Source organism: Emys orbicularis, chromosome 2 (assembly GCF_028017835.1).
Source record: "Emys orbicularis isolate rEmyOrb1 chromosome 2, rEmyOrb1.hap1, whole genome shotgun sequence".
In the NCBI taxonomy this organism is placed as follows: domain Eukaryota; kingdom Metazoa; phylum Chordata; order Testudines; family Emydidae; genus Emys; species Emys orbicularis.
This window is the reverse complement of record NC_088684.1, coordinates 101183583-101211498: the sequence shown is the minus strand read 5'-3', so window position 1 is coordinate 101211498 and position 27916 is coordinate 101183583. Positions and strand designations below refer to the sequence as shown.

Below are 27916 nucleotides of genomic sequence, written 5' to 3'. Positions count from 1 at the left end.
TAGACCAACCCCTGCTAACTTCAGTTCTATCTCCTTCTACCTACCAGTAAGCCTTTCCTATAGGGTGTGCTTTAAGGGAGGCCAACACTATCAAACTTGAGTGCCAACTAAACCAGTGCTCTAATATTCAGTAATGCTAAGCTGAACCTATGAAAATCAGACCACTTGTTTAGGCACTTATCTTTAGGCATCCAAGTTCAAGAATAATGGCTTTATTTCCCATGTGCTCATGATCGATAGCCCTGCCCCTTTATCCAAACACTTTTTATATGTGCAGTAGGCTTGAGCAGAATGTTAGTTTGCTATAAGCCAGATCTACAGTAGTGCCTTTGCACCGTCACAGGAAACCTTTCACAATCCATAGACAGACATCTCACCATACAATTTTTTTTATTAGCCAGTGTGCTCTTCTGTTTGAAAAGATTTGGAAAACCTTGCCACTTTGATGATGGGCCTAACTATAATACAAGCAAGGGCAGCTCAGTGTGATGTAACATTCATAATCACTTTAATGTCTTATTGCACACTGGACCTTTCCTGCAATAAATGCTTATGTGGTCCAATAAAGTATCCGGTACTTCAGAACCATCCATAGTTTAAAAAATAAATAAAAAGGGGAACGCTTCTAAAAGAAGCTGCACTAGTTATTCATGGCACATATATCACACTCACAAGTCTGTGTATCTTTATAATTACAGTTTGGAAGTACATTGCAGTAGGTTATATATAGTAGATATTAGTATAAATTATCACCAATGTCCCTAATTCAAATACAAACACATATTCACTTAAGTATGTACTTTTCATGCCTATTCACTTCAGCAAGTACAATAATAATAATTCAATTAAAGCCAGATAATAATTCAATTACGTTACACATTGATAAAAGTACATTTTCAAAATGAACTATTATATAGGAAAGTTGGTCTCGACTTTTCTGCCCCATTTGCAATACTGACCACAGCACATCTTAAGCGGGAGGGCGGGGGGGGGGGGGAGTTGTCTGGCTTGCAGGGGGAAGAGATATACCTTTTTAAGGGCAGAGGCTCGGACATTGCTACAGACACAGAGCAGGTCAGTGTGAGGATGCTGCCTCACCCCCTTCCTCCCAGATGGGAGGTGCTGGTGCAAGCTGGGCAGGGGAAGCTCTCTTTCACCTGCACCAAGCAGAGCAGCACCCAAGCTCCCACCCTTGAAAGTGGCAAAATACCAGATGTGGTCAGGATCCGCTGGCTCCGCTGTGGGCACTGCAGTAGCCACTCCTTTCTCGGAGGGCTAGGAAGGAATTCTTCTATCACTGCCAGATTGGCCAAGGAAGAGTGAGAGTTTTTTCGCCTTCCCCACAGAGGGTTTGGGGAGGTGGGACTTAGTTGGGGCAAGCATGGAAGAGATTTAGACAACTCATTCTGTAAGCATGGCGCAGATGTCCAGTGCAGGGACTCTGTAGGGAAGGGATAGAGTTATCAGATAAATGGTTTGGGTAAAGTATTTAAAGGAGGTGTTTGTTAAAGGAATGGAACCAGGGTTGTTTGGGGCTCCTATGACTGGGTCATAAGGGAGCTAATCCCCCACTCTTTATAGTCCACCTTAATCCTCATTCAAGGGGTCAGGGAGAGGGTAAGGTCCTAGCAGCAGGTTGGCTAGTGGACCAGGATGGAAAGGGGGGGAGCTGATGGAAGACCCCTGGGTAGATATTGAAATGATCATGGAGTTACCTACACTGAACACTCATCTGCCGAGTACTCCCAGACAGTTAATAATAAAGTTGTTGCCTAATTAAACCATATCCAGTGTCTCCTGTCCTTCTTCCAGTATAGCCGGACAGTAGACACTAGTGAAGCATGCTGCCAAGTCGTTAACTAGAGGATACTTTCACTAAATCGCTCTGTCTTCCTTGTTAACTAGAATATTTGCTTTAACTTCAGGCCAATCTCCAGTGAACTTCCAAGCACATCAAGATGGTCTTATCCAAAATATAACAGTGTGCATACCACCATCATCTGCTAAAGAGATGCTGGGGGCTTTTGTGAGTATAAGCAAATTATTTGCATTTTAAATATCTTAAATTGTAAGAATAGAGATTACATGCTAGGTGATAAATCTGCAAATCTCAAAGGATGATATATAATTGAACAAAAATCAGAAACATATATAATACACACACACATTATCTTACTCCACCTTACTCTCTAGCATTGCCATATTAATTTATTTAAAATGTATTGTCAGCATAGACTGCTGTTATATATTTTAAGTCATTTTCTTTATTAAAGCAAACACACGTACCCGCACGAACATGGGTCCAAACTGCAAAATTTGGATATAGAAGTTCAGGAACATTTAGATCTAGAATCGTTGTCTTTCTAATACAAATAAATCTTAAACCTAAAATAGCTAAACCAAACATTTTTTTGTTTGGATACATCTGTAGATATGATGTGTGTAATTAATTGTTCAGTCAAAAATGCAATTCCATGGTGCATTTGATGATTTAGATACACAACAGCTTTAGTTCTCTGAGCTGACTAAAAATAGTGATTTTAATTTATTCCTGCTGCCTACAATTACTCACAACCATGTATTTTTAAATATTTCCAGTCTATAAAAATTACTAATTTTTGCCACTTCTGTTTATCTGCATTTAGACTTTGATTTGGATAAATTAAGCTCTCAAGTGTTCCTTGCTTTATGAAACTCTGCATGTTGTACACTTCAACACAAATAAATGACTTCTACCATTAGAGGTTTAAATAATGTAATGTATTTCATGCTCAGCCTGAAGCTGGATTCCAATGAAGTTGCTAATGCACGTAATGATTAAGTGTAACTCAAATACTAACTGTGTTGTTGAAAACATGACAGGCAATAATTTGGTCTATTATATTCTGCCATTTAATTGCCTAGTACAGACATTCTCTGACACGTTATGAAGCAATGATTTACAATTATTCAAGCTGCAAAGGTCAGAAAGTGACATTATAATCATCTACACAGAGATCCCTTCTAATGCACAAAAACTAGGTAATACCACACAAAAATAGTTTTACTGGAGTTGCAACTTTCTATTTAAGGTTTCTTAAAGAACACAAGAATAAATAGTTAATTTATAGTAGATTACAGCACCCCTGAAAACCCAATGTACATTTTCTCTGTTCCTATGGATAAGTTTAGAAATGAGGATGTTATTCGCAAGGCTAAATGCAAGCAAGTACAGTAAGTAAGTATCCTGATGCTAAAACTACCCACTCAAAAATCTGGAGTTAATGGAGAAAAAAAAGTCTACTAACCATTTATTTGCATTATGTCTGGTATCTTTTGACAGGTCAAAGTAGATCCCCATTAATAAAGCTATAGATAAATTAACACACCTGTTTTAGCTGCAAATATTTTCCTCAGATGATCAACCAATGTCATGAAAAGACTGGACTTTATACAGATTCTCAGACCACCAGACTATCTAGAGCACCAATTATAGTGTCAAGATATAAACTGAAGTCATTTGCATCTTTAGGGCTTTTAAAACTATTCTCAAAGTTGATTAATATTAATATTATTAGTGCTGGCTTATTCAGCAGCACATCTAAAAATTTCTCCAAAGTTAAATGAGAAAAGGAATTTCAAAACATTTCTGGGAGGTGTGGAAATAAGAACCACAAGAAAGGGAAATCTGAGTAAAACGTCAAGAAAATCAAGACGAAGGTTGTCTATGCAAAAATACACTGTCGCTTCTTAAAGCACTGGACTATTATATCTGGAATCAGAATAATGACAATATGAAGATAATAAAACAGAAGTCTTTTAAACCGTGTGTGTGCATGGCTTTGTGCATGTTTTAAATGTTAAAAATATCCCCAAAACCTACCTGACACCAATTTTCTTCAGCAGATCCTTATTAAAAAGCCAAATTGAAAGACGGAAAGACAGAGAGAAAGAAGCACTCTTAGCTGAAACACGTTCCTATACACTCCCCCCCACACACACACACTTAAAACAATAAAATCTGTTTCTGAAAGCAAAGGCAAGGGAAAAGTAGATGTATATGTTGCCTATAAATTCTGTTCAAAATCTGAAGAACAATGTATTTTTCATGTTCTACCTGAGGCATACAATTTGAAAAGCACATGATAAACATAAGCACGCCACTGGGCAAATGAAACAAAAATTCTAAATGCTGGGCAACTACTAAGATTTGCTAATCTAACTCAAGTGTCTCAGGCAAATTAATAGCCAGATATTTTAAATTAAATTTAAATATGTAGCAGTTGACTACTCAGAAAATAGATACTACCCTCTCAAATAATGGATATATTTTCCAGTCGTGAATATAGGGAATGGAAAACAATCACAACACATCTCCCGAAAAGGAAATGAGGAGCAGTTGGTTTATTTCAAATGTTAAAAGATTAGTGTTGTCCAATTTCTCTGTCAAGGAGTTTCTGCTGTGCAGCTGAAAAAAACCTATACTTAAATTAAAAAAGAAAACAGAAAATGGTTCTAGTTTTTCTATAGCTAGGTAAATTACCTTTCTGTGGCATACAGTACATATAATATATTCTGAGCAATTGAAATGTTTAGACAAGCCTAAAAGAATCAAGGCTGGTTTGGCATATTTATTTTTACAAATATTTTAGTTTCCGATCCAAAAGGAAATTGTACTTCTTCAAAACAATCAAGTGATATCCTGAGACTACAATAAACCACAACCTAGCACTGACATTTCACCTTGAAAAGGCTCCTGAACAGGTTCAACAGCATTTGAAAAACAATTTATCCTTACAGCTAGCAGAGGGCTTATTCCTATGAATCCAAAAGTCAGAGGATAGAATATTAACTACTGCAGAAAAGAAAACATAGTGCAGGACCTTCTGTTTGTGACAAAATTACAGAGTTAATGTTCCTGAAAGATCACTTCACCTCTTAAAGCATGATTTTTAAAAAGGTAAAATTTATAGCAATTAAAGCTAATGAAGAAATGCAGCATGAGCTGCTTATGTTCAGGAACTAATAGGTCCACTGAGCATTTCTAAGATTATTTAGCCATCAATGATAATGAATTGACATTGTCAGTGGTGTTAATGTACCAATGCTCTATAGTGCCACTAATCCGATAGCCAATCCTAGCAATTTTTTTATGTTGCTACTTTATTTTTTAACCTACGTACTCTTCTATCCTTTCAATTAATACAGCAGAAATACAGCACAAGCTATTATACTTTTTTCCCCCTTCTTCCACATTAAGGATGGCATATTCATTATTTGGTCTACAGTTCAACTGCATTGGTCATTCCTTATTCTTCGAATCCATTTTAATTCTTCAGGATTGTTAGCTTCAGTGTAAGATGTCTTTTGCAATTAAACCAATGTTAATATATAACTGTTAAAATACATTTTTGGTGCATATCAAGTGAAATGTGATGATTATTTAAACTGCAAAAGGACTAAACTGCACTATAAACCAGATTTTTGTGCGCAGAGGGTGGTGGTGGTGGAGGATGTCTCTTTGGCTGGTTGTTTTATTATATATAAAATACACAGATCTATGTTGTAAATGAAGATTAGTGGCATAACTCTATACAACAATATAAATATATAGCTATTTGGCTACCAGTATGACATTTCAACAGCATGTAGTAAACAATTAGCCTAGCAAAGTGACTAATAGACTTAATTCCATAGCTTAAGTCATACAAATATGTTTTGTTCTTGATAGTTATATGTTTTCTGTTGCAAGTTCTAAGAATATTTTAGTACCGTGCCAATACTAAATAGGACTGAGCTTTTGATATCAGAAAATGTGCCAAATTCTCCTCACAATTAATTTCTTCTCTGTAGGGGATATGAACTTAATGATTTGGTGATTACAAAAGCTATTTCTCTGTTGATATGATAATTAAATAATATGCTAACTTTTCAATGTGAGTCAATGGGATGTTGAATTGTGAAGTAATAGACAAGTTTGTTGACAACTTTAAAGCAAAGTCTAAGCTTTGTTCTCTTTGTTTTTTGTGCACCTGTATTTGTTAATTATCCTTCACACAAAAGATACTGTAATTTATAGGGTAAAAACTGTTAAAAGGATTTTTAAAATGCCTAAAAAGATGTCTATTAAAATGTCCCATGTTGCACTTGAATCTTGTAGCTAATATAAGAAGTAACAAAAGTCATCCTACTACTGATCTTATGTGAACTTAAGGACAAACTTCATATAAATTTAGTTCATATTTAAATAACTCAACCATCAATTACCCCAATTGAATAAAATCACCCAAAGTATCTAATAACATTCCTTGCAAAATTATTTGTAAAATAGATAGATAAATCAGTGAAAATCACTCAGCTGCATTTTCAGCTGAAGATTCACTTGTCCTTTGAAATGTGAAACTCACTTTGTCCTGCAATAAATATGTATTGCAAATGATAACTACAAGAACCTCCTGCTGAATAATATCCCTAACATCACACCATACCACTCATGTGTGCACTGCATTATCTAATTGAACCTGTGCTATTTTACACATTAGCCATAAGACCTCTACAGCAGGTGACACAGGTTTGCATAAAGTGTTTTTATATGATGCATATATTAGTTAATTCTCTCACATAATAACATTAAAATATATTTTTAATCAGAAGTAGGGTATTAAAATCCAACTCTGAATGTCCTATGATGTACCATATATGCCATGGCATTTTAAAACCTTTTAAACATTTCTGCTAAATTAATTAGTTTTGCATTAAGGAGTCTCAATGCCTCCTATTAAATGCAACACATTTGAAGGACAATTAAACATTATGAATGATCCTTCTGAAGAAATAACTATTAAGTAAGAAAGAAAAACAGGAATTTTTTGTAACAAACAAGAACACAAACATCTATTAAATACTTCAATTTTTTAAAAACATAGTATGCATGTAATATTTTATATCCAGTTGTCTGAAAGCCAGTCTTCCGTTTTGTTTTCCTAAGGAATGAAATCCCTAATAGAGCCCACAGATCTGTTAATGGAACTAAAATTATAACAGTACGGGGGGGCGGGGGGGTAAACGGGACACACCACATACACACAGAATAAAGTCTGTATTATATATTTTTTATGTCTTTAAATGGAATTTACAGTTCTCCCTGGCAATGTGAATGAACATCCTATAATTTAGTCAATTTACAGATTACAGGTTCAAATTGACCTTGTAGCCCGTAAAATTGCTCATCTTCAGTGCAGGATTAGAAGTGGGAAAAGAATGTCATAACTGTATTTAAGGAATTTACCATAACAATGGAAAGGAGGATATGCATGCATAATTTTAGCCACTCTTGCTCACATCACAGTTTTGAATTCTGAAACAATGCATATCCTGCACTCTTCTCCTGGTTAACCATCGTAGAAACTGTTTCAATTTACTCACCCACAGACATGACACTTGTATTCCCTCATCCCAAGGTGCCTCTTGACATGGTTTCTGGCATCTCCGAGCTGAGCTGTTGCAAAGTGGCATATCTTGCACTTGAATGGCTTTGATCCTAAGTAAAATTTAGCATAAGATACGAGTTGAATTAGAATAATATATTACTCATGGTTAAAGAAATAAAAATTCCTTGGAAAAAATAACCTTTAAAAAAGATATCCCACATTTACCGTTTAAGAATTTTGTCTCGCAAAAGAAGTTATTACATACACTTATCACTCCAGGGATACAGATATATACCATAGATTTCCCATTAAAGAGAATTTCCTTAAGTTCACTGAAATGACATTCCTTAAGCTCACTGAAACTACTTTCATACTGAACTTTTAATAACCATTTACTTTTTATAAAGAGTATTAAAATCAGAAGACGATATACTAGGACGATACCATTTAAATGAGGTGATCAAAGTTTTTCTACACCTTTCCCCATTTTCAAAATAGCTAAGTCAATTAATGGCCATAAAAAGTTTGGATGAAAGATGTAAACTTAAAAATATCCTTGTTCTTAAAGTAAATATGTATGATAAGTTCATTTAAATTTACTGTATTCCTCTGACTTTGAATAGATTTCACAGTAACACTGGTATTTCAAATTTCTTCTGTCATGCCTAGAGAATGATTCATCACCTTGCTATTGTAATGACATGCAATGTATGACTATACAGTGGGTAAAATATTATGCCTTTATGACTGCTTTATGGTCAAGAATTTATGCTTCTGCAAACCAGAAGTATTGACATTTTGCTTATTATTTATTTTAAGAACAAACTTTATTATTAAATGGCCAGTGAAAACCAAAGAATTATTTTTAAAAAATGTCTAATGAAGTAGGAATAACCTATTCTGTTTGAACATATCAGGCCAGGAAAAAGTCTGTACAGAAATAATGTATCTTGATTAACACTGACTCCCCAGTCAAGATGAGAAAGTTGCATTACAACTGCGGTATAATGGTTAAATGTGGCAGATGTCCATTCGTAGGTTACTAAGCAATGACACTGTATTTTAAAGTATGCTGTAACACTTTCCAATTTTCTAACTAGTAAATCCTTAAAATCAATAAATCAAAATCACAGAATTGCATTTAAAATTAAGTACAACATGTTCAGAGATTCTTCAAATTATGTTTAGTATGTTTTGTGAAGTATGTCTTCCAATAGAGTTAAGCATAATATGAAATATGTGATCTTCAATAAATACACATAAAGACTCTGATAAGAAAAATGTTATAGTATATCATACTTGATCAATGAACCTTTGTGCTGTGTCCTTGAAAATAGAATATCCTCCAAGAATACTTTGTTGAAATTGAGGATCTTAGTAAAAAATTTTAGAGTCTTAAATTTCAATTTAATTCCCAAAAGCTGACGAAAAATGAAGCATTTAATTTTAATCTTCTAGCAGAAATAAAAAAGTCAACAGTACTAAGCACAGGCAGACAAGGTTGAATATTTCACAGTTCAAGGACAATGAAGCCAGATCTCTTAATACTTCCATTTCTACTGTTAGAAGATGTAAAAAATATTTAGCACCTGAATGGTTATATCTAGTCAGCTTTATATGTTTAAATGTCAAAAGCAGGTTGAGACTGCAGCTAACAGCAATCACATTCTATCAATCACACTGAAAAACCCCAGTTTATTTAAATGACCCTGATAAAACTAAATTAAACATTAATTTGGTGACATTCCAAATCAACACTGTATTCTATAAAGGGACCCATGCAAATAAAATAAGTTTGAATAGTGTCAATATACCTTCACATTAAATAAAAAACGTTAAAGTTGATGTTCTAACTTATGAGCTTCAAGACTAATTACACAATTAATAATATCAAGGCTATAGCCAGATATGATGGAAAAAAAAAAACCCTCTACCAGTAGTTATATTGCCATTTTATTTCACAGAATTCAAATATCCTGTGGATTCAACCCTATTTTTTTTGGTTTCTCTCTCACGCAGATTAAATTGTAAATTTGTTCCTCTTTCTGTTACTGCAGGTATCCCACAGGGCTCTGTATAAGACCTTTGCTGTTTTCAATTTACATGACTCCTTTGTGAAAAACTATAGTTCAGTCCGGTCTTAGTGTTCATTGCTACACTGTGCTGACAATACATAAATGTATTTTTCTGTTGACTGCTCTCAGCCAAAAATCACTGAGGCCTTGACAATTTTTTTCTCACATACACAGCTGAATGTCTGTTAACATCTCCATTTAAACACCATGAAAATTCAAGTACTGGAAGGTTACAGCCAGTACTTATTGTCTGAAACAAAAACAGTAAAGGTCCTTTTAACTTGGTGGCACCAAATTTGGTCCAAAACCTCTTCTGGGTAGAACAAATCTATACATATATATTTTATACCTAACATATAAACTTTAGATTCATAAAGTCAAATCAATGGGGCAAAACTCTGCATTTTCTGAACGAGTACTTAAAACAATATTTTTCCCAACCTAGATTTTTCTTGGCCATATTTTTATTATCTCAGTACTTTCTTTGTTCTGTGAAATGAGACACATTGTTCACTGGCTTTACACTTGGTTCTTAATTAATTTCAAAACAGTTGTAGTACCTTCATTTACAGCACCTTTCCAACAAAAGAGCTTTAATAAATATAGGGATCATATCACCCACAACCTGTGGTGTGGAAACAGAGCAGCCATCGTGTGATAACAACATCATTCTTTAAAAGGGAAATGAAAAAACATAGAAACTACAGAAAATGTAGAAGGCAGAATATAATGATTTGTGGTGCAATCTCACCAGACCACTGGAGTTAATAAACTTAATTCTGGTGAAAGGCATCATGGGTCTCCAGTGACAAGAAATATTCAAAGCCTCAGTTTTAAGCCTCCAACAATGTCATTTACAGTGCCAAAGTATTCACTAGCACCATGCATTAACATAGAGTGAGGAGTATCACCTACTGAGTTATCAACACCATACTTTCTACCGTACTTGGGCTCTTGTGTGTGTGTGCCATCCCTTATTTAGCTTGAGAAATCTGATGAAATCCCAAACATCTGCACGCAGTATTCAAGGTGTGAGCGTATCATGGATTTATATAGAGGCAATATGATATTTTCTGTCTTATTATCTATGCCTTTCTTAATGATGCCCAACATTCTGTTCACTTTTTTGACTGCCGCTGCACATTGAGTGGATTATTTCAGAGAACTATCCACAATGACTCCAAGATCTCTTTCTTGAGTGGTAACAGCTAATTTAGGGTACGTCTATACTGTGACAGACCCAGACCAGTGGGGTACAGGAGTCTGGTAGAGGGCAAATATACTGGTCACTGGATGAGTAGTTTTCTGTTCCCTGAGTGACCAGAGCAGGGGCTGCACTAGAGTAATCAGGAACCTGCTAGAACCAGTTAAGGCAGGCAGGCTAATTAGGACACCTGGAGCCAATTAAGAAGAAGCTTCTAGAAAGGCAGGCTAATCAGGGCACCTGGGTTTTAAAAAGGAGCTCACTTCAGTTTGTGGTGGGAGTGTGAGAAGCTGGGAGCAAGAGGTGCAAGGAGCTGAGAGTGAGAGGGTGTGCTGCTGGAGGACTGAGGAGCACAAGCGTTATCAGACACCAGGAGGAAGGTCCTGTGGTGAGAATAAGGAAGGTGTTTGGAGGAGGCCATGGGGAAGTGGCCCAGGGAGTTGTAGCTGTCATGCAGCTGTTACAGGAGGCACTATAGATAGCTGCAGTCCACAGGGCCCTGGGCTGGAACCCGGAGTAGAGGGCAGGCCCAGGTTCCCCCCAAACCTCCCAATTGACCTGGACTGTGGGTTCTCCCAGAGGGGAAGGTCTCTGTGCTGTTCCCCAACCCACATGGTGAATCTCTGAGGCAAGAAAATCCGCCAATAAGCACAGGACCCACCAAGATAGAGAAGGAACTTTGTCACAATACTTACCCGCTGGTTCGGCGGCAAGCAATCAATCTTCTGGGATCGATTTATTGCGTCTTGTCTAGACGCGATAAATCGATCCCGGAAGTGCTCGCCGTCGACACCGGTAATCCTGCTCCGCGAGAGGAGTAGGCGGAGTCGACGGGGGAGCCTGCCTGCCGCGTGTGGACCCGCGGTAAGTACCTTTAAGTTCGAACTAAGATACTTCGACTTCAGCTACGTTATTCACGTAGCTGAAGTTGCGTATCTTAGTTCGAACTGGGGGCTTAGTGTGGACCAGCCCTTAGACCCCATCATTGTATATGTATAGTTAGGATTATGTTTTCCAATGTGTATTACTTTACATTTATCAACATTAAATTTCATCTGCCATTTTGTTGCCCAGTCACCCACTTTTGTGAGATCCTCTTGTAGCTCTTCACAGTCCGCCTGGGACTTAACTATCTTGAGTAGTTTTGTATCATCTGCAAATTTTGCCACATCACTGTTTACCCCTTTTTCCAGATCGTTTATGAATATGTTAAATAGGACTGGGCCCAGTACAGTACACCACTATTTACCTCTCTCCATTCTGAAAACTGACCATTTATTCCTACCCTTTGTTTCCTATCTTTTAACCAGTTACCAATCCATGAGAGAACCTTCCCTCTTATTCCATGACTGCTTATTTTGCTTAAGAGCCTTTGGTGAGGGACCTTGTCAAAGGCTTTCTGAAAATCTAAATACACTATATCCACTGGATCTCCTTTGTCTGCATGCTTGTTGGCCCCCTCAAAGATGACAGGGCTGCAGGTGATTTTACCTCAGAAATTCTGATTGTTAATTAAGATTATAGGACCTCCTTGAATTGTAAGTAAAAAAGTCTTCCACCTTTACTATTCCTTTTGTTTTATTTTACACTTCCTCATTTTCACTTGTCAATATGTGATGGACTTGCTTGTTATCTCCTCTCTGGCATAACATCCCTTCTCATTTGCTATGTGAAAATCTCTTGGAATTAATTTAAGGCATTTTGAAAACACTCTGTATTCTACTATTTGGAATCATTAGTAATATTTTTCCACCCTCCAAAAAAAAGCTACTAATGATTCCAAATAATATAAAATAGAGGGTTTTCAATATTGTGTGTGTGGGGGGGGAGGAGAGTGTTCCTGAAGTAAGATTTAGCAAGAAGAGGAATAAGAAATAGGAAAACTCATCTCGTACGATACAGCTGGTGTTACAGTAGTGCAGGTGAGATAGGGAAACATATTGTACTTGTTTGTCCTGCTAGGTTTAACCAAGACACAATATGCAGTATAGTACGGTAGGTTTCTTCCTCCTGCCACCATTCTTGCTTACCAAAAACCATTTATTTCTTATCAATTGCTTTCATTGTGATAAAAATGGGAAGAAGAGGTTATATAAAACATACAGTAAATCACAAATATGAAAACAGGGTTTGGAAGGGTAAGCTCTCTTCCAGTTAACTATTAATAAAAGTCCCAGCATTATTATTTCATTTGCATAAGCAAAGTATCAGAAAAGCAATTCATTTTAAGGTGCTGAGAAAAGAGAGCACAGATTAAAACCTGTTCTGTAACTTTCCCCCGAAAATGACTTGCAAAATGAAATGGTAGACTTGTATTCAATTCCCAGAAGCCTGCTGTTTTGTATGTTTAGGGCCAATCTAAAGCACAATAAAAATACACTTGGTGATCAGACCCTTACAAGATGTTAAAAAGTATGCTAACTTTTACTAAATGTTACAATCAATGATGTAACTTATGTAAGTAGGGTTGCTTTGTCATATATTGATAGTTACCTCACTTTCACATCCACATTAACTTGATTTTAAATGCAATTAATACATATAGTCAAGGAAGACTAATGGACTACATTCTGCACTTAACCTGGTGGACATTTTCAAATGGCACAAGTGACCAGTGCAAACCTATTTTGCATTGTAAACGACTAAATAAATCTTAATGGATTAAGAATGATCAGCTATCAACACACAAGGGAAATTAAGTGCTGAAATGCCTACATTGATTATTTTAAATTATTAGCCTTACTCTGTTCTTGAATTTGTATGCTTTTAGTGAGCTTTAACACATTTACAAGACTTATTGACTATAATTACAAGAGAATTCAAGTAATGGACACATCAATTATAAGCAACATGTCTTGACCAGACAGTTGCATAAAGAATTCTAAAGAGAGCTCCATTAGCATCTTCCCCTTAGTTTTATTCAGTTTTATCTGCCTTAAGAGGGCATATTAAGGGCTTATACAGCTGTTCTGACCATGTGAACATGACTGTGCTTCTAAAGACTTAACTTCATATTCAAAAGTTAAATGTTTGCTGAAGCATTACACATAAATACATTATTGACAGGATAGAAATGATGTTGAAAGTACTAAGCATGTGTATAAATAGTCAGTGAAAATTAATACTGTATTTACACTAACATACCTGAAGATGTTTGAAATGCAATGTCCATGCTCCCCTAGATTAATTTTAAACATGTTGTCCAGTCATGGCCTTGCCTTCTTCTATGAAAACTTACAAAACTATTTTAGGATTATGCCAAGAATTATTATTCTTTTATAATGTTTCTTGTTTCTTACCTTTTTGTTCTCTTGCTTGTAACCATGCACTAAGTTTCAAATTCTGCATGAATTTAAACTATAGCTTCCATAATAAGCCATTATTTAAAAGTACAGTAAAATAAACCTTACAGTTTTAATGAAAATATGTTCATTGAAATGTGAATTTATTATTCAAATCCACTCATAAATTCAACCATGGAGACACCACTTGTCTAAGCAGAGCTCAGTGATTTAGAAAAGCTGTCTATTTAAAATAAAGAATGTATGGCAGGTTTATAGAAACATAGCAGTGAATTTTTACATAAATTTAGAACTACAGCTTATGCATTTTCTCCAAAAATGTTTTTAAATTTTCCACTTAAAATTGAACATAAAAAGGAATGGAAAGTGTGATACAGCACATAAACTAAAGCAGGTGCTATATCCATGTGTACCACATTGACATTACATACCATCTTCTAAAAACTATTTCCAATTTTTAATAACTTATTTTCTATGACAAAATTTTGTTGCTTAATATATATATATATATATATATATATATATATATATATATATATATTTATTTATCAAGGAATGATGCAATATCAAATGACTGTCACTGAAGCATTAAATGTAAAAGTTTAACTTTTAATTCAAATGAAGTAAACCATTTTGAAACTTTTAGCAACTATAAGGGAGACAAGTTATGAAGAACTGCTAATGTGTTCTCTAAAACCCAAAGAGCTGCATAGTAATAACATAAGAACCAATTAATTATTAACACCTGGAATAAGGAGAAATTTTTTATGATTTTTTAAAGGCAATATGGTAACCACACTTAAGCACTTTTAAGGAAATTACAAGAAACCCTCCGAGTTTCCTGCCCTCTGACCACCATAGTTCCTGTCACATAGATACTTTTGAATTTCATCAATAGCTCAGGAGACAGCACACATTCACAAGGCTATATGAATTCTGGATTATCTGAAATGTTAAAGAGATTAACAAGGAAAAGTATGGCAGATGCAGAGGAAAGATAGATCATAATCCACTTCTGTCAAAAGATATTGGCTGCAAATTTTATGCTTACATACCTGTATGGGTTCGAATGTGAGCTAGGAAGGCCATGGAATTGCTACTTCTGCACATCTTGCCACAATACTTGCACACATTGCCTTGATTTTCCTCTCTTTCTCGGTTGATTTGCTCAGTGTCTTCCACAATGTACTTATTCACCTCCCGCAGTAATTCTTCATGTTGTTCTTTAATATGAAGAAACAAATTCTGTTCAGAATCAAAGGGCTCAGTGCACTTAACACATTTAAAGGTGGCGCCTCCTTCCGGTAACTCTTCCACACTTGCCTGTTCATTTCTCATGTGACCAGCACTAGCCAAGTGCTGGTGAAGGTTGCTTTCTGTGTAAAATGATTTTCCACAGAGTAAACAATGAAAATGTTTCTCTTTTGAAGGATGCTTCATGGCTATGTGAACATTTAGTCCACTTAAACCATCTGCTAAAAAACCACAGTCATCACAACGAATACGTGTCGATTCCCCAAGAGGATTTCCTTCAGATTTCTTCTTTTTCCCACCACCTTGTGAGCTATCTATTTTTACAGTTATCTCACTAACTTTCATTCCACCTGACATCTGTCCTTCATCGGAGTGGTCAGTGGACTCTCCATCTTGATGACTTTTTAATCTTACTATAGAAGAATCAAACTGGCCAAAATTTTGCATTGCCTTTCCTTTATCATCAGTACTGATAACAGTTTCCAAAGCCTCATTACTAGTTTCTTGCATGCCTTCAGCTGTTGAGCCATCTGCCTCCCAAATGCTGTTGTTTATAGTTACTTCTGCTTCATGTTTTGCCTCCATAAGGGCTTCCTCCTCCTCTACAGTAGGATCCCTTCGGAAGCTTCTGTCACCCTCTAAGCTATGTACATTTTGAACAGTATTTCTAATGTTTTCATCAAGATTTGACTGCTCTGCTAAATTATATGTTTCTGGAAGAGCTGGCACATGTGGAGAACTTTCTGTTAGTAATTCTTCTTCAAGAACTTCAGTATTTTTATACTCGTTTTCAAGGTTTTCTCCATTTTCTTCTAAAGTTTTCCCACTTTTTTTGGAATCCAAGTTTGGGGCATTCATGTCATTTGAAACATTTTGATTTTCTACAGTGCAATGGAAATTTGAATTGATTGGATCTTGCCCATTTTTCTGCAAATCACAAATGACTACTTCTTTAAGAGGTATCACTTCACTAAGTTTAACTTCATCTTTTTGAGATGTTTGTTGGAAGACTTCATAAAGGGGATTTACTCCTCCATTCGATTCCTCCTCAACTTCAACTCCTATTGCATTGTGGGCACCATCTTGTTTCGAAATTTCTGAAGATGTATTTCCATCTAAGACAGTACAGTCAGCTAAGCTTTTCAGAGTTTGATCGTCCTGAGCTTTAGCATTGTTGACATATTTTGTTTCATCTGAAACTGTCTGAAATTCTTCTGTGTCTTGCTGATGATCCTTTGGAGACATAACAGAGGTTTCTTTGGCAATATCTGTTGTATCTGCTTCCTCTCCAGAGGAAGAACAAACATAAGATTGTCTTTTAATTTTATGCTTCTCTGTTGCTGCGTGCCTACTCATCTCTCGACGAGTAACTGCATAGTAGTCACAAGCCATGCAGTAGTATTCAAATTCTTTAGTATGCTTCCGTTTTACATGCAGCTCTAGAGAAGAAGATGAATGAGCAACAAACTCACAGTGTACACATTTATTGTCATTTGCACCTGTAACTCTTCTCTGAAAACATGGGTCACCATCTTGAGTAACATTACTTGGCTCCATAAATACATGCTGTTTTATATTTATAGGGTTCTTAGTATACTGCAGATCTGGAAGTTGAGATACATTGTCAACTTCTACCTCAATGGAGTTTCCCTGGTCTTCTTCCTGATTTTCTAAGACTGAAGTATCCAAATCCGATGACTGGCTATCATCCTCAACTTGTTCATTCAAAATATCCATTGGGCTGTTGATCTTCTTGCTAATGGAGTCAAGATTACCTCCTTCTGGGCAAACAACTACCTCTGTTTTTTGTTTTCCATTAGCTTCCATTTCAACACGACCTTTATGTTTCTTGGTGGCACAATGACGTTCCATGTCACCTTTGGTTACAGTATAATAATTGCAAACTTTACACAAATAGCTGTACTGGTGACTGTGCTTTCGTCTAATATGTACAGTCAAGTTGGTAACACTGGAGGCCAAAAGACCGCAGTGGGTGCATGTCCTAGAAATGGTGCCTTTGGGTCTCCCTCTCTTTGGTGCATTGGCCAAAACTAACTCACTGTCTTTGGTAATTTCACCTGATGGAACCAGTTCTTTATTTGTGGATGTGTTATCCACAGTAGAGGACGGTGCCTGTATACTTTCTTTATCTAATTCAGTCTTTACATTGCCAGAAGTGGAAGGCTCCATTACTTTTTTAACATCACTAGCATCTACACATACCCTTTCAATACATTCCTCAAAACGTAAACCAATATTGTTTTTCCTGGCATTTTCAAGGTGCTTGCTTCTTTTAATATGCTTTTCCATTCCTTCTTTGCTCAGTGAATAAAGGTTACATGCTTTGCAAAGAAAATGATATTCCTGTGCATGTCGCAGTTTTATGTGTCTTGTAAGAACTGTGGAGGATCTTGTTTTATAAAAACACTTTTTACATTGAAATTGGGTTTTATTGAGAACAGAATGCTTTAATTCATTTCCATGATTTATCATGCAAGGCTTTGGGGGCTCATCCTCCATGGTCACTTCTATTTCATCTACAATTTTTTGGAGATTATTATTTGATTCCAGTGTAGTATAAGCTGCAGTTTGCAGAGACAAATCAGTGCTAATTGATTGAGAAGTATTTTGTTGAGCCAATAAACTAATATGCTTCTCAGTTGTTTTATGATCTATCAGTTCTTCCTCAGTTAGAAAATACAGATTGCAAATAATACAATTATGGGGCATATTATGCTCTTCACTCATGTGGGTTCCAAGGCTTGTATCATTCAAGCAAATAAATGAACAAAGGTGACAATTAAAATTACAACACCCCATTTGATGTTTATTACTTTGACAGTGTTGTTCAAAGTCCCCCCTGATTGCACAGGAATAGTTACATGTTTGACAATGAAAATGCATTTCTTTTGTATGATGTCTTATAACATGAATTTCCAAACCTTTTCTGTTCTGAAAAACAATACCACAGTAAATGCAAGTATGTAGAACTTTGTTGTCAGCAACAGGTTTCATCTGAGAATCCTCAGTTTTTGTAGTGCTAGGAGAACTGGTATTTGTCCTATCTTGACTCAGAGCCTGTATTTCTGTGGTAGCCTTACACTGACTGTTAATGTCATCATCATCATCCATTTCTAACTCTCTAGGAGATTTGGGCGTTAAATTACTTGGTTTAAGCTGGGTCCTGAAGTTGTGTTTCGCCTGCGTTCGGTGAGATTTGGGTTTGCCTCTTTTACTAACATCCAGCAAACTATATCTTCCTTTAACCTGCTTTTTTAATCTAAAAGAGCCACTTTGTCTGAAAGAAGTTCTTAGTGATAAAATATTTCTCTTATGTCCTGATCTATCAAATCTCCTTGTTGTGTTTAAACTGCCAATTATCTTTTGGGTACTTCTGGTGGGCTCTTGTTTGTTCAAATTTTCTTCTGAGGACCCTGATATTTCTTGCTTTTCAGCCTGGAGTTCATGAGTTCCCTCTACACTGAAGGAAAACTCTTTTTCCTCTGTAACAGTCTCTGATTTTTCAGTGGAAATATTTTTAGATGTTATCATTTCGACAAGAAGTTCACTGCCATCACTTTGTTTAGAAAAGCTTACTTTCGAATCCTTCAGATTATTGCTAGCATTTAATTCTTTTGAATCAGCAGTTCTTGTCTTTGATTTATAGGGCCCAGATTTTGCTCTCACTTTCTTCTTTTTGACTGCCGTATACTGCTTTTTATGAATGGTTCTTTTTGTCAATCTCTGTACAAATCCTCCTCGTGCAGCAAGATGTTGACGCCGAAGGTGCGTCTTGCCAAGGAAATGAGAACGTAGGAGATTCTCCTCACCACACTGAAAACCACAGAGATCACAGCAAAATATTGATTGTCCGTGAGCCTGCTTGATATGGGTTTGTAAAGCTAAACTGTATTCTGCTTTATAACTACAGTGGGGACACACATGCTCTTTGGGTTGTTTTGAGTGGCTTTCTTGAATATGTTTTTCCAAATCAGGGTAAGAGGGGAAAAACTGATCACAAGTTTTGCATTTAAGAACTTTATCTATATTGCCAACTGTACAGCTAACACTAATTTCTTCCACTTGGAAAGTACTTTCAGGAACAGCAGATGGAACTTCTTGTGAATCTTTACTTTCCAAATGAATTTTCAGTGGAGTAGCATCAGCAGCTTTGAAATCACAATGTGGACACAAGGAATTTGAAAGAAGTGTGTCACCACTGACACAGTCACTCACTGCTACCTTTTTTATGGCTCCATCTATTAGATTATCTGTTTCTGCAATTGACTCCTGCCTAACTGTGAGTTTGAGTGATTTGCCTTCACTGCCTTTAGTATGTTTTGAAAAATCCAGCTTTATTCTTTTTGAGATAGGTTCATTTTCAAATTGGTCCCCTTCAGTAATTTCTAGGCTAGTTGATTCTAATAATGCCCTTTTGTTTTTGCCATTCTCTTCTCCTTTCTTCTCAAGGCTCCGATGCACTCCATCAGATAAGGACCTTGTTTCCTGGTTAGATAAGGAATCACATTCAGCATTTTCTACTGAAACATTTTTCATTGAATCTTCTGTCAGATCAGTTTGTAAACTCCCATCAGCTTCATCACTCTTCTGATTTTCCTCTGCATCCATTTTTCATGAAGGCAGCACAGTTCTAGTATCAGGAGTAGCTCATTTGGCTGTACTAGTACCTATAAAATAAAAGAGTTTTGTTATTAGTCTTTTGTATACACATAAAACAAACATAATTTGCTAATACCCCAGGTATAAGCTAACAACAACAATCTGATCTAAAGTGTCATGGGGACAGCCATAATTAAAGGTATTGGCCAGCATTTTCAAAAGGACTGTCTAAAACTAGAGATAAGGTGGGTGAGGTAATATCTTTTACTGGATCACTTTCTTTTGGTGAGAGAGACAATCCTAAAGTTATGGCACTTAAATCAAATTCACATATAGGCATCTAAATAATGGCCATGCTTTAAAGCCAGACTGTGGAGCCATTACTCATTCTGGTGAGCACTTATTTGAGTAAAATCACTGGCTTCAATAGGACTATTTGTGTGAGCAAGTGCTCAAACGTGAGAAAGGGTTACACAATTTAGCCATAAGTCGTATTGTGCAATGAGAGCTGCAAGTGCTTAGCACCCCTGAAAATTAGGCTACTTTTACTTAGGTGTCTAAATAAAGATTTAGTTGTCCATACTTGGGCACTCAAGTTTGAAGTCTGACCTTTATTTCTGGCAGCCTTGACATAGCACTCTAAGTTACTATGGCCTTCAGCAAAGAGGACAACAGATAATCCACCTTTTCCAGAACTAGAGATTTCAGAATAAAAAAGCTGACTAACCCCAAATTAAAAAACTCTAAAGACAAAATTGACCGTGATTAAGACCTGTTGGATAAACTGAAGAATCAAGAAGGATTTGGCTAAATATCATCTTGTAAGCTTTACCAGTATAAGCCCCTCCTTCCTTCCTCTGCCCACATCCCATGCCACAGCATGAGAGGAAGAGAATGTGACCACTACTGATGGAGGAAATGAAGCCATGTGATTGCCAAAATGCTACCACTAAAACCACCTGTCATTTCCAAGGGGAAAAGTTAACAATAGGACACATTTTCCAGTGGGAGAAAGACAAGTAACAGAAGTGCCAGAGGGTAAGGAAAGAAAAACCATGTGCTTTCTCTCAAAAAAACCCAAACCCCTCCACCACTACAGAAGCCGAAACCTCCAGTCCAGCAGCCAAAAACCTCCTTTCCACTAACAACTGTCAATACAACTCTTCCCCAACAGCCCAGTGTGATCCTCCTCTCCATGTCAAAAGAAGGCAGATCCATTCCAGATACAGAATCCTCCAACTGCCCCCTGAACAAATTCTGTGGAAATCTGTCATTTTTGTGTGTGTAATAAAAAGAAAAAAAACATTCCAAACCTGAAGTATATATTAAAATAAAAATTAAAGTAATAAAGTTAATATGATTTGATTGAATACTCCATTTTAAATATATAATTCAATAAAAATCTATGTTTTTCTATTTACCTTATACTACCGTAGAAACATCAATTTGCCACTGGACCCAGAGTTAGTGAGCTGCCAAATTTTGGTTCAGTTTCCACTGAATGCATGAGCCCCTGACCATAACTGTATGTGCATTCTGATAGCAATAAATAATTCCAAAGCTGATCCAGACAATAGTGTACAGCAGTGTTTCCCAAACTTGGGACGCCGCTTGTATAGGGAAAGCCCCTGGCAGGCCGGGCCAGTTTGTTTACCTGCCGCGTCTGCAGGTCCGGCCAATCGCAGCTCCCACTGGCCGCAGTTCGCTGCTCCAGGCCAATGGAAGCTGCTGGAAGCGGCGTGGGCCAAGGGATGTATCTTCAAAAAGAGCTGCATCAATTTTTACCAGCTGAGAACTGAGCCCTTAAAGTGAGGTTAACTCTGAAAAGTGACTCTGTACAGCACTCAGTGACTACATTTCAAATGTAATCAGATTGCAAGGTATATATATAAACTGTCACCAGAGCAAATTCAACCTGAGATTTGAAAGGCAAGCTGCACCCTCTCTGGCTCATGCCTCATCATCAGTAGCAAAGATTCTGGAACTTGATGATTAATCAAAGCATGTGCATAACTTAACAAGTAGTTCTGTTGAGGTCAATGAGATTTAAACACATACTTAAAATTAAGATATATTGAAGAGTTTGGGCTGAATCAGGGTCTTAAAACATTTTTAATGTTCACTGTCCTATCGCAGCATTGGCTCTGTAGCACTGACAAAAGTAAACTTATTTTTATCAATAAAAGTTAGCAAGTAATACTTGGAATATATGCAGGGTGCATATCTACAGAGCAACAAGGTCCCATTTTTAAAGAGCCATTTTTCTGACCATTTTCACATTGTAAGAAGGATCATTACTGTAGATCAGGAGAGGGCAAACTTTTTGGCCTGAGGGCCGCATCGGGTTTCGTAAATTGTATGGAGGGCCGGTTAGGGGAAGGGGTCGTGGCCCGGCCTCCATCTCCTATCTGCCCCTGCCCCATCCAACCCCCCCCCCCCCCCGTTCCTTGATGGCCCCTCTGGGACTCCTGCCCCTTCCACACACCCCTGCTCCCTGTCCCCTGACTGCCCCTGGACTCCCGCCGCCCCAACCAACCCCTCCTCTCATTCCTGACGGCCCCCCCCCCCGGGACCCCTGCCCCATCCAACCACCCCTTCTCCCTGTCCCCTGATTGTTCCCGGAACCCCTGCCCCCCCATACAACCCCCACTCCTTCCTGACTGCCACCCCCGGGACCCCTGCCCCCATTCAACCCCCTGTTTCCCCCCCTACCCCTATCCACACCCCTGCCCCCTGACCACCACCCAAACTCCCCTGCCCTCTATCCAACACCCCCCCCCCCCCCCCGCTCCCTTACGGCACTGCCTGGTGCACCGGTGGCTGGCGGCGCTACAGCCGCGCCACCCGCAGCACAGAGCACTGGGTCAGGCCAGGCTCTGCAGCTGCACTGCCCCAGGAGCTGACAGCCCCGCCGCCCAGAGCATTGCGCCGGCGGCAAAGCGAGCGAGCTGAGGCTGCAGGGGAGAGGGAAAGCAGGAGAGGGGCCAGGGGCTAGCCTCCCAGGCCAGGAGCTCGGGGGTCGGGCAGGACAGTCCCGCGGGCAGGATGTGGCCCACAGGCCGTAGTTTGCCCATCGTTGCTGTAGGTAGAGGTCGCTGCGCAATATCATCAAAGTTCTAAGTTCTTCAGAGTGTATAGAAACTAACTGTATAATTCAGAGATCTGTAGGTCTAAATGATGCCCAGTTCAAGCTTCGGTGGCTCTCACCCCACTCTCTTCACCTTCGTCTAAAGTCCTCTGGAATCACTTGAAGTTATGAGAATGAACAAATATCTAAAGTGCAACATTACAGAAGACCTTAATTTGGTATTAAATTAGTAAGGAAACTATCCTATTCTGTTAGTATGCATACAGATCCTAATACTGCACCACGGTCGTCAATGAAAGCTTTGCCATGATTAAGCACATACTCAGTACACGATTGTCAAACTTTCAACATTTGTTACTTTAAAACCAAATTCTATCAAACAGCAACTGCTCCTCATGTCATGTTTAATGTTCAAAATGAAGCTGTTCTAAACAAAGAAAGTTATTTTTTTTAAAAACATACAACATACAACTTTTTAAACCACTTCCGACAGGAACAAACAAATTGATTAAAGCATCTGGGATAAGTCTGAATGTCCCTTTCTGCTATAGTTTTTAGAATCCATTAATCTATATTGGTATTGGACCATGCACACTATGAAGTTCTCTCTTCATCCTATGCTTGTGATCTGAGCATGAGTGCACCATATATCAGGCTGACTGCTTGAAAAATATAGTGTGGCTCTAGACTATGTCCTGTTTTTTGACAGTGAAAAGTAAAAAGTATGTTAAAATTGCTGTTCCTGGCAAACTATCTTTTAGATTCTTTTTCTAGATGATCTGTCCTTGAGTCCCCAACTCTGTTCCTCTTTAATTGAGAGGAATATAACTTTCCTAGAAGACTGTCCTGAAGTTGTCATTCTTGCCAAGGATTCCTGGATTTTTTTCACTTTTTCCCAAAATGAAGCCTGAAAGGTAGAGTGAACAATCTTGTGTTGGTTTGGTTTGCAAACAGTTGGTTTAAAGTACAAGCAGCTCTTTGATGATACAGAAGTCATCAGGAACAAGAAGTCTCCTTGATGCTGTCCTAGGTTGAACCTGCCCATTAACACTTCTTAAACAGATACAGAAAGCTAACACCTCCAGCAGAGGGGGAAGGGCTAAAACATGTCTTCTCTGAGCTTAGTGCCCAGCTCCATCTTTGATGTAGACAACTATGCACTTACTTTCTGGATGAGCCAATCAAAGGTATAGCAGGGGAGCAGCAGTTGGAACCACGTAAATTGCAAAGGGAAAAAAAGGCATAAACTTTTTTGCTTCTTTATGAAGTATAAAGATTTTCTTTGTTTAAGAATTTTTTCTGCTTGTCACATTACAAATATCGGGCTTTGTCTAGCCACTCATTGCTCAGTAAATATTGTAAAGAGAGCTATATATGTGCGTAGATAAGTTCCAAGTCAAAATTACACTAGGATGGAGTTAAGGTTGAGAGTACATTATAGTAATTTAGGGTAAAATGCATTACAGAAATGTTGTAATTATCCCAAATTATCCCAGGAAATTCAGAGTTAAGGTTAAACATAAAAAGAATCCAAGCTCGTAAAAGTTTGGAAATGTACAGTTAGGACACCCAAATAATCTTAACTCTGCCCTCTAGGGATGTCATAAAGGGGCAAAAATAAAATATCTCACATGTCTTTAAAAATCAGTTTTATCTAGTCTGGGAATACAAACACCAAAGTGACATGATGACAATCGTATGTTTGTTATATGGAGTTACTACAAAGCAGCTTTTCTAATGTAGACTAGGCCTATATCACTTAACTCTCTATTTCCATCTTTTAAATAGCCATTTGAGGAAAAGAATAACATTTAACATATGTATGAGTATACACTGACACATAGTTTTATTATGTTTCCTGTATTTCTTTTGCCACTAACCTATTCAAATATCTCAGTTGAAAGAGAGCTGTATGAGATTTTCACTGAAGCAGGTAACCCATTCCATTTAGAATACTTGTGTGGTAGCTTGAAAAAGTTTCCAAGTAAAAAACCAAAATGTTCAAACACATTTAAAGAGCAATGGCAAATTAATAAAAATAAAAGCATTCTGATGACACCTGGTGGCCATTTTCACAGGAAGCCTAATACTCCATTGCAATTCATCTGTAAAGGAGCATTTCAAACAGTAATATATTGCAATTTTACATATTTATTGAGTAAATACTTTCACTAAAATAAAAGCTGATTAATTTCTTATACAGATCAACATATATATCAAAATATGTAAATACATATTTTATGCAACAATTGTGGCCATCTTATTCTAAATGGTCAAAATATTTTCAACAATGAATCCACTTGTATTTTATTGTTATTTAATATGTTTTAATTCAGCTCTATAAGTTATCTGAACCACAAAATTTGCTTTCATTCTTGATTTCTCAGCCCAACTCAAAAACTGGGAGGAACATGATCGGAGGAAATGGCCACCTTACTTTTTAATTTACTTGGAAAATTTTAAATATGTGTTGCATCCTCTTTTATCCAACAGAAGAGATGCTGTTTCAAATCCTTGCTCAAAGAACACACATTAGTTCCTTAAAAGACTTCAGTAAAACAGAAGCAGCAGCCTTCAGTTATCTGTAATCCTTATACTTCTTTCCAAACAGGTCCTGCTTTAACAAACACAATTAGTACTACTCACTAGGATCCAGTAAAAAGAACAAGGATACACATTTGGGATACACATTTGATAGATCATTGGCATGTAGTGCAAGAGAAGCACACCAAGCCACAACATTTCTCATTGATGATTTCTTACAGTACATGCAAGAAGTCACTTTAATCCTCTCATCTCCCTTGCAGCAGAGAATTGCTTCCTTGTAATCTCAGACAATTGTGACCAAGATTTAAACTATTGATGGCTGTGTGCAAAGCTTGACTTCCTCCATAATGACCTGCTTACTTTCAAAGTTCCAGTGAACAAACTCTTGTTTCATTCCAAGTCACCAAACATCTGGTAAAGTTATCTGGTTTTGTACTGTAAAAAGTTCAAAATTTTACAACTGAAATCTGGTATGATCTTCGCCAGGTTCTATGTTGACAGGCAGGAAACAGTAACAGCCTTTCTTTCCCAGGCAAAATGTTTTAATGTGCCAATATTTGTGTCTTAGTCAGCCACTAAAATTTAGGTATTCCCCGTTTTTAGCAAAGTATTTAAGCATGTGCCTAATTTCAAAAGAGATTACTCATATGCCTAAAGTTAAGCATGCTTGACTGCCTTGCTGAATCAGGGACTCAATCAGCAATTAAAACTCTCATTACCCCAGTGGGAAATATGCATGCAGTACAGTTGCAGGACCAGGTGTGTTGAGAACAAACACCATTCTTTATTAGCCAGAAAAAATATGAAATGAGGCGGCTTCATTTTGTTATCCAAAACAATCAATTTCTTTCTTACCACCTTTCTGTAAATAATTGGGAATTCAGTACTAAATCTTTTCATTATTTTTCAAGTGCACTACGTAACAGCTACATAATATTACAGTATTTATATACCTCAACTAACAGCTTATCACCAAATTATCTCCCCAGTACATAACCAAAGAACCAAGCAAAGATCAAGGCAAAAAGAATCCTCTGTCCCAAGTCACAGAGTGGCTATTTCAGCATAAGGATGGAGTGCCCACCACACAGGGAGAAAGAGCTGATGGATCCATGTATCTGTGAATCCACTAGCCTTGCCCATGTCTCTCCCCTGATCTGTCCCTCACCCAGAATCCCCGCTATGCAGCAGTATGTAGGGAGTCCAACGAACTGGGCACCCTGGAATATTAAAAATGCCCTCCGTAGTCATATATTAGTTTTTCTGTGTACAGAATCCTCCAAGGATGGGTCTGGATTTGCCTATTCCATGCATGGTGTATTTTTATTTCCACTACCTACCACTCTGTTTCTAGGGGAAATGTTAGCAAAGCACTAATACTAAAAATGCTTCTTATACCATGGCAACCAGTGGGTTAAAATGAACCTTGAACAATTCTACTTTCTTATTTACTTGGTGGGAGCAATATTTTCTGATGGGCAAGTAAAATATACAGTTTTTTCAATATCATCTCTAAAGTAATGGTGGTCAAGTAGATTGCATTCTGAGCAGGGTAGATAAAAATCAATGATTTTTTTAAAATAGAATAAAAAAATTGGATTTTTTTATTTAAATCGGATTTTTTTGATAAAATTCTTTTTGAGGAAAAAACCTATCTAAAGATAGTTTTAATTAAGATACATTATAGCTAAAAGATATCTCATCATGGAATAGAGATTATGCATTCTAGTTATATAGCATAAGACAATATATTCATGTAATGTTTAAGAAAAGTTTTGTAAATGAGTTCCAATAGTTCATGGATTAGGGACCCAATTTTATGGGGTTCCAGGGGCTTCTGTGCAGATTATTAGGTTAATCTTTCTATCTACCCAATGGGACTCAGTGCTCAGTCTAGAAGATACCATCAGAGATGCATAGTTTTGTAGTTCTCAAACTGTGGATTTGTGTCTCCAGAGACAACACGCTTGTTAACAGCAAAAATGTTTTTATATAAATAAATAAATAATATATAGAGGTGAGAAATAACAGACCTCAACCCTATTGTCCCTCTACAAATTTGTGTACACAGAGTCAATCCCTTACCTCTCTCTAAAAGTGCAAAGTTTCAAAAAGTTCAATGAATAGAAGTTTGTTGGGGGCGGAACAGATCTGGATGAGGAGAAGAAGTTGAGATAAATGTGAGAAGGGAGGGACAGGCAGTAGAAAAAAAAGTGAAACTGTTTGAGAAGCATATTCCAGTCTTGAGGTCTTTCTGAGTGTAGCCTTCATTGATCTGAGATCTACCATACCATTCTCTCACTAGAAGGGCAAACCTATAATGGCAGCAGGCCGTAAAAGAGACCCAGTTTGGGAATAAGAACCATTCAAGAAATATATGTTTGCTGATGATGTTTTAAAGAAAGTCACACCAGTGA

The 27916-nt window shown here is 37.2% G+C and overlaps 1 protein-coding gene across 1 annotated transcript in view; it reads right to left on the bottom strand.

Moving 5' to 3' along the window:
• ZNF407 (zinc finger protein 407) overlaps positions 1 to 27916 on the bottom strand; it is a 445265-nt gene that overhangs the window by 394150 nt on the left and 23199 nt on the right. The window contains exons 2-3 of the mRNA XM_065398752.1: positions 15046 to 19932; positions 7405 to 7519 (exon numbers count right to left, since the gene is read on the bottom strand). Of these exons, the coding sequence (XP_065254824.1) occupies positions 7405 to 7519; positions 15046 to 19873 (4943 nt within the window). The 5' untranslated portion in view covers positions 19874 to 19932. The remainder of the gene's footprint in view (positions 1 to 7404; positions 7520 to 15045; positions 19933 to 27916) is intronic.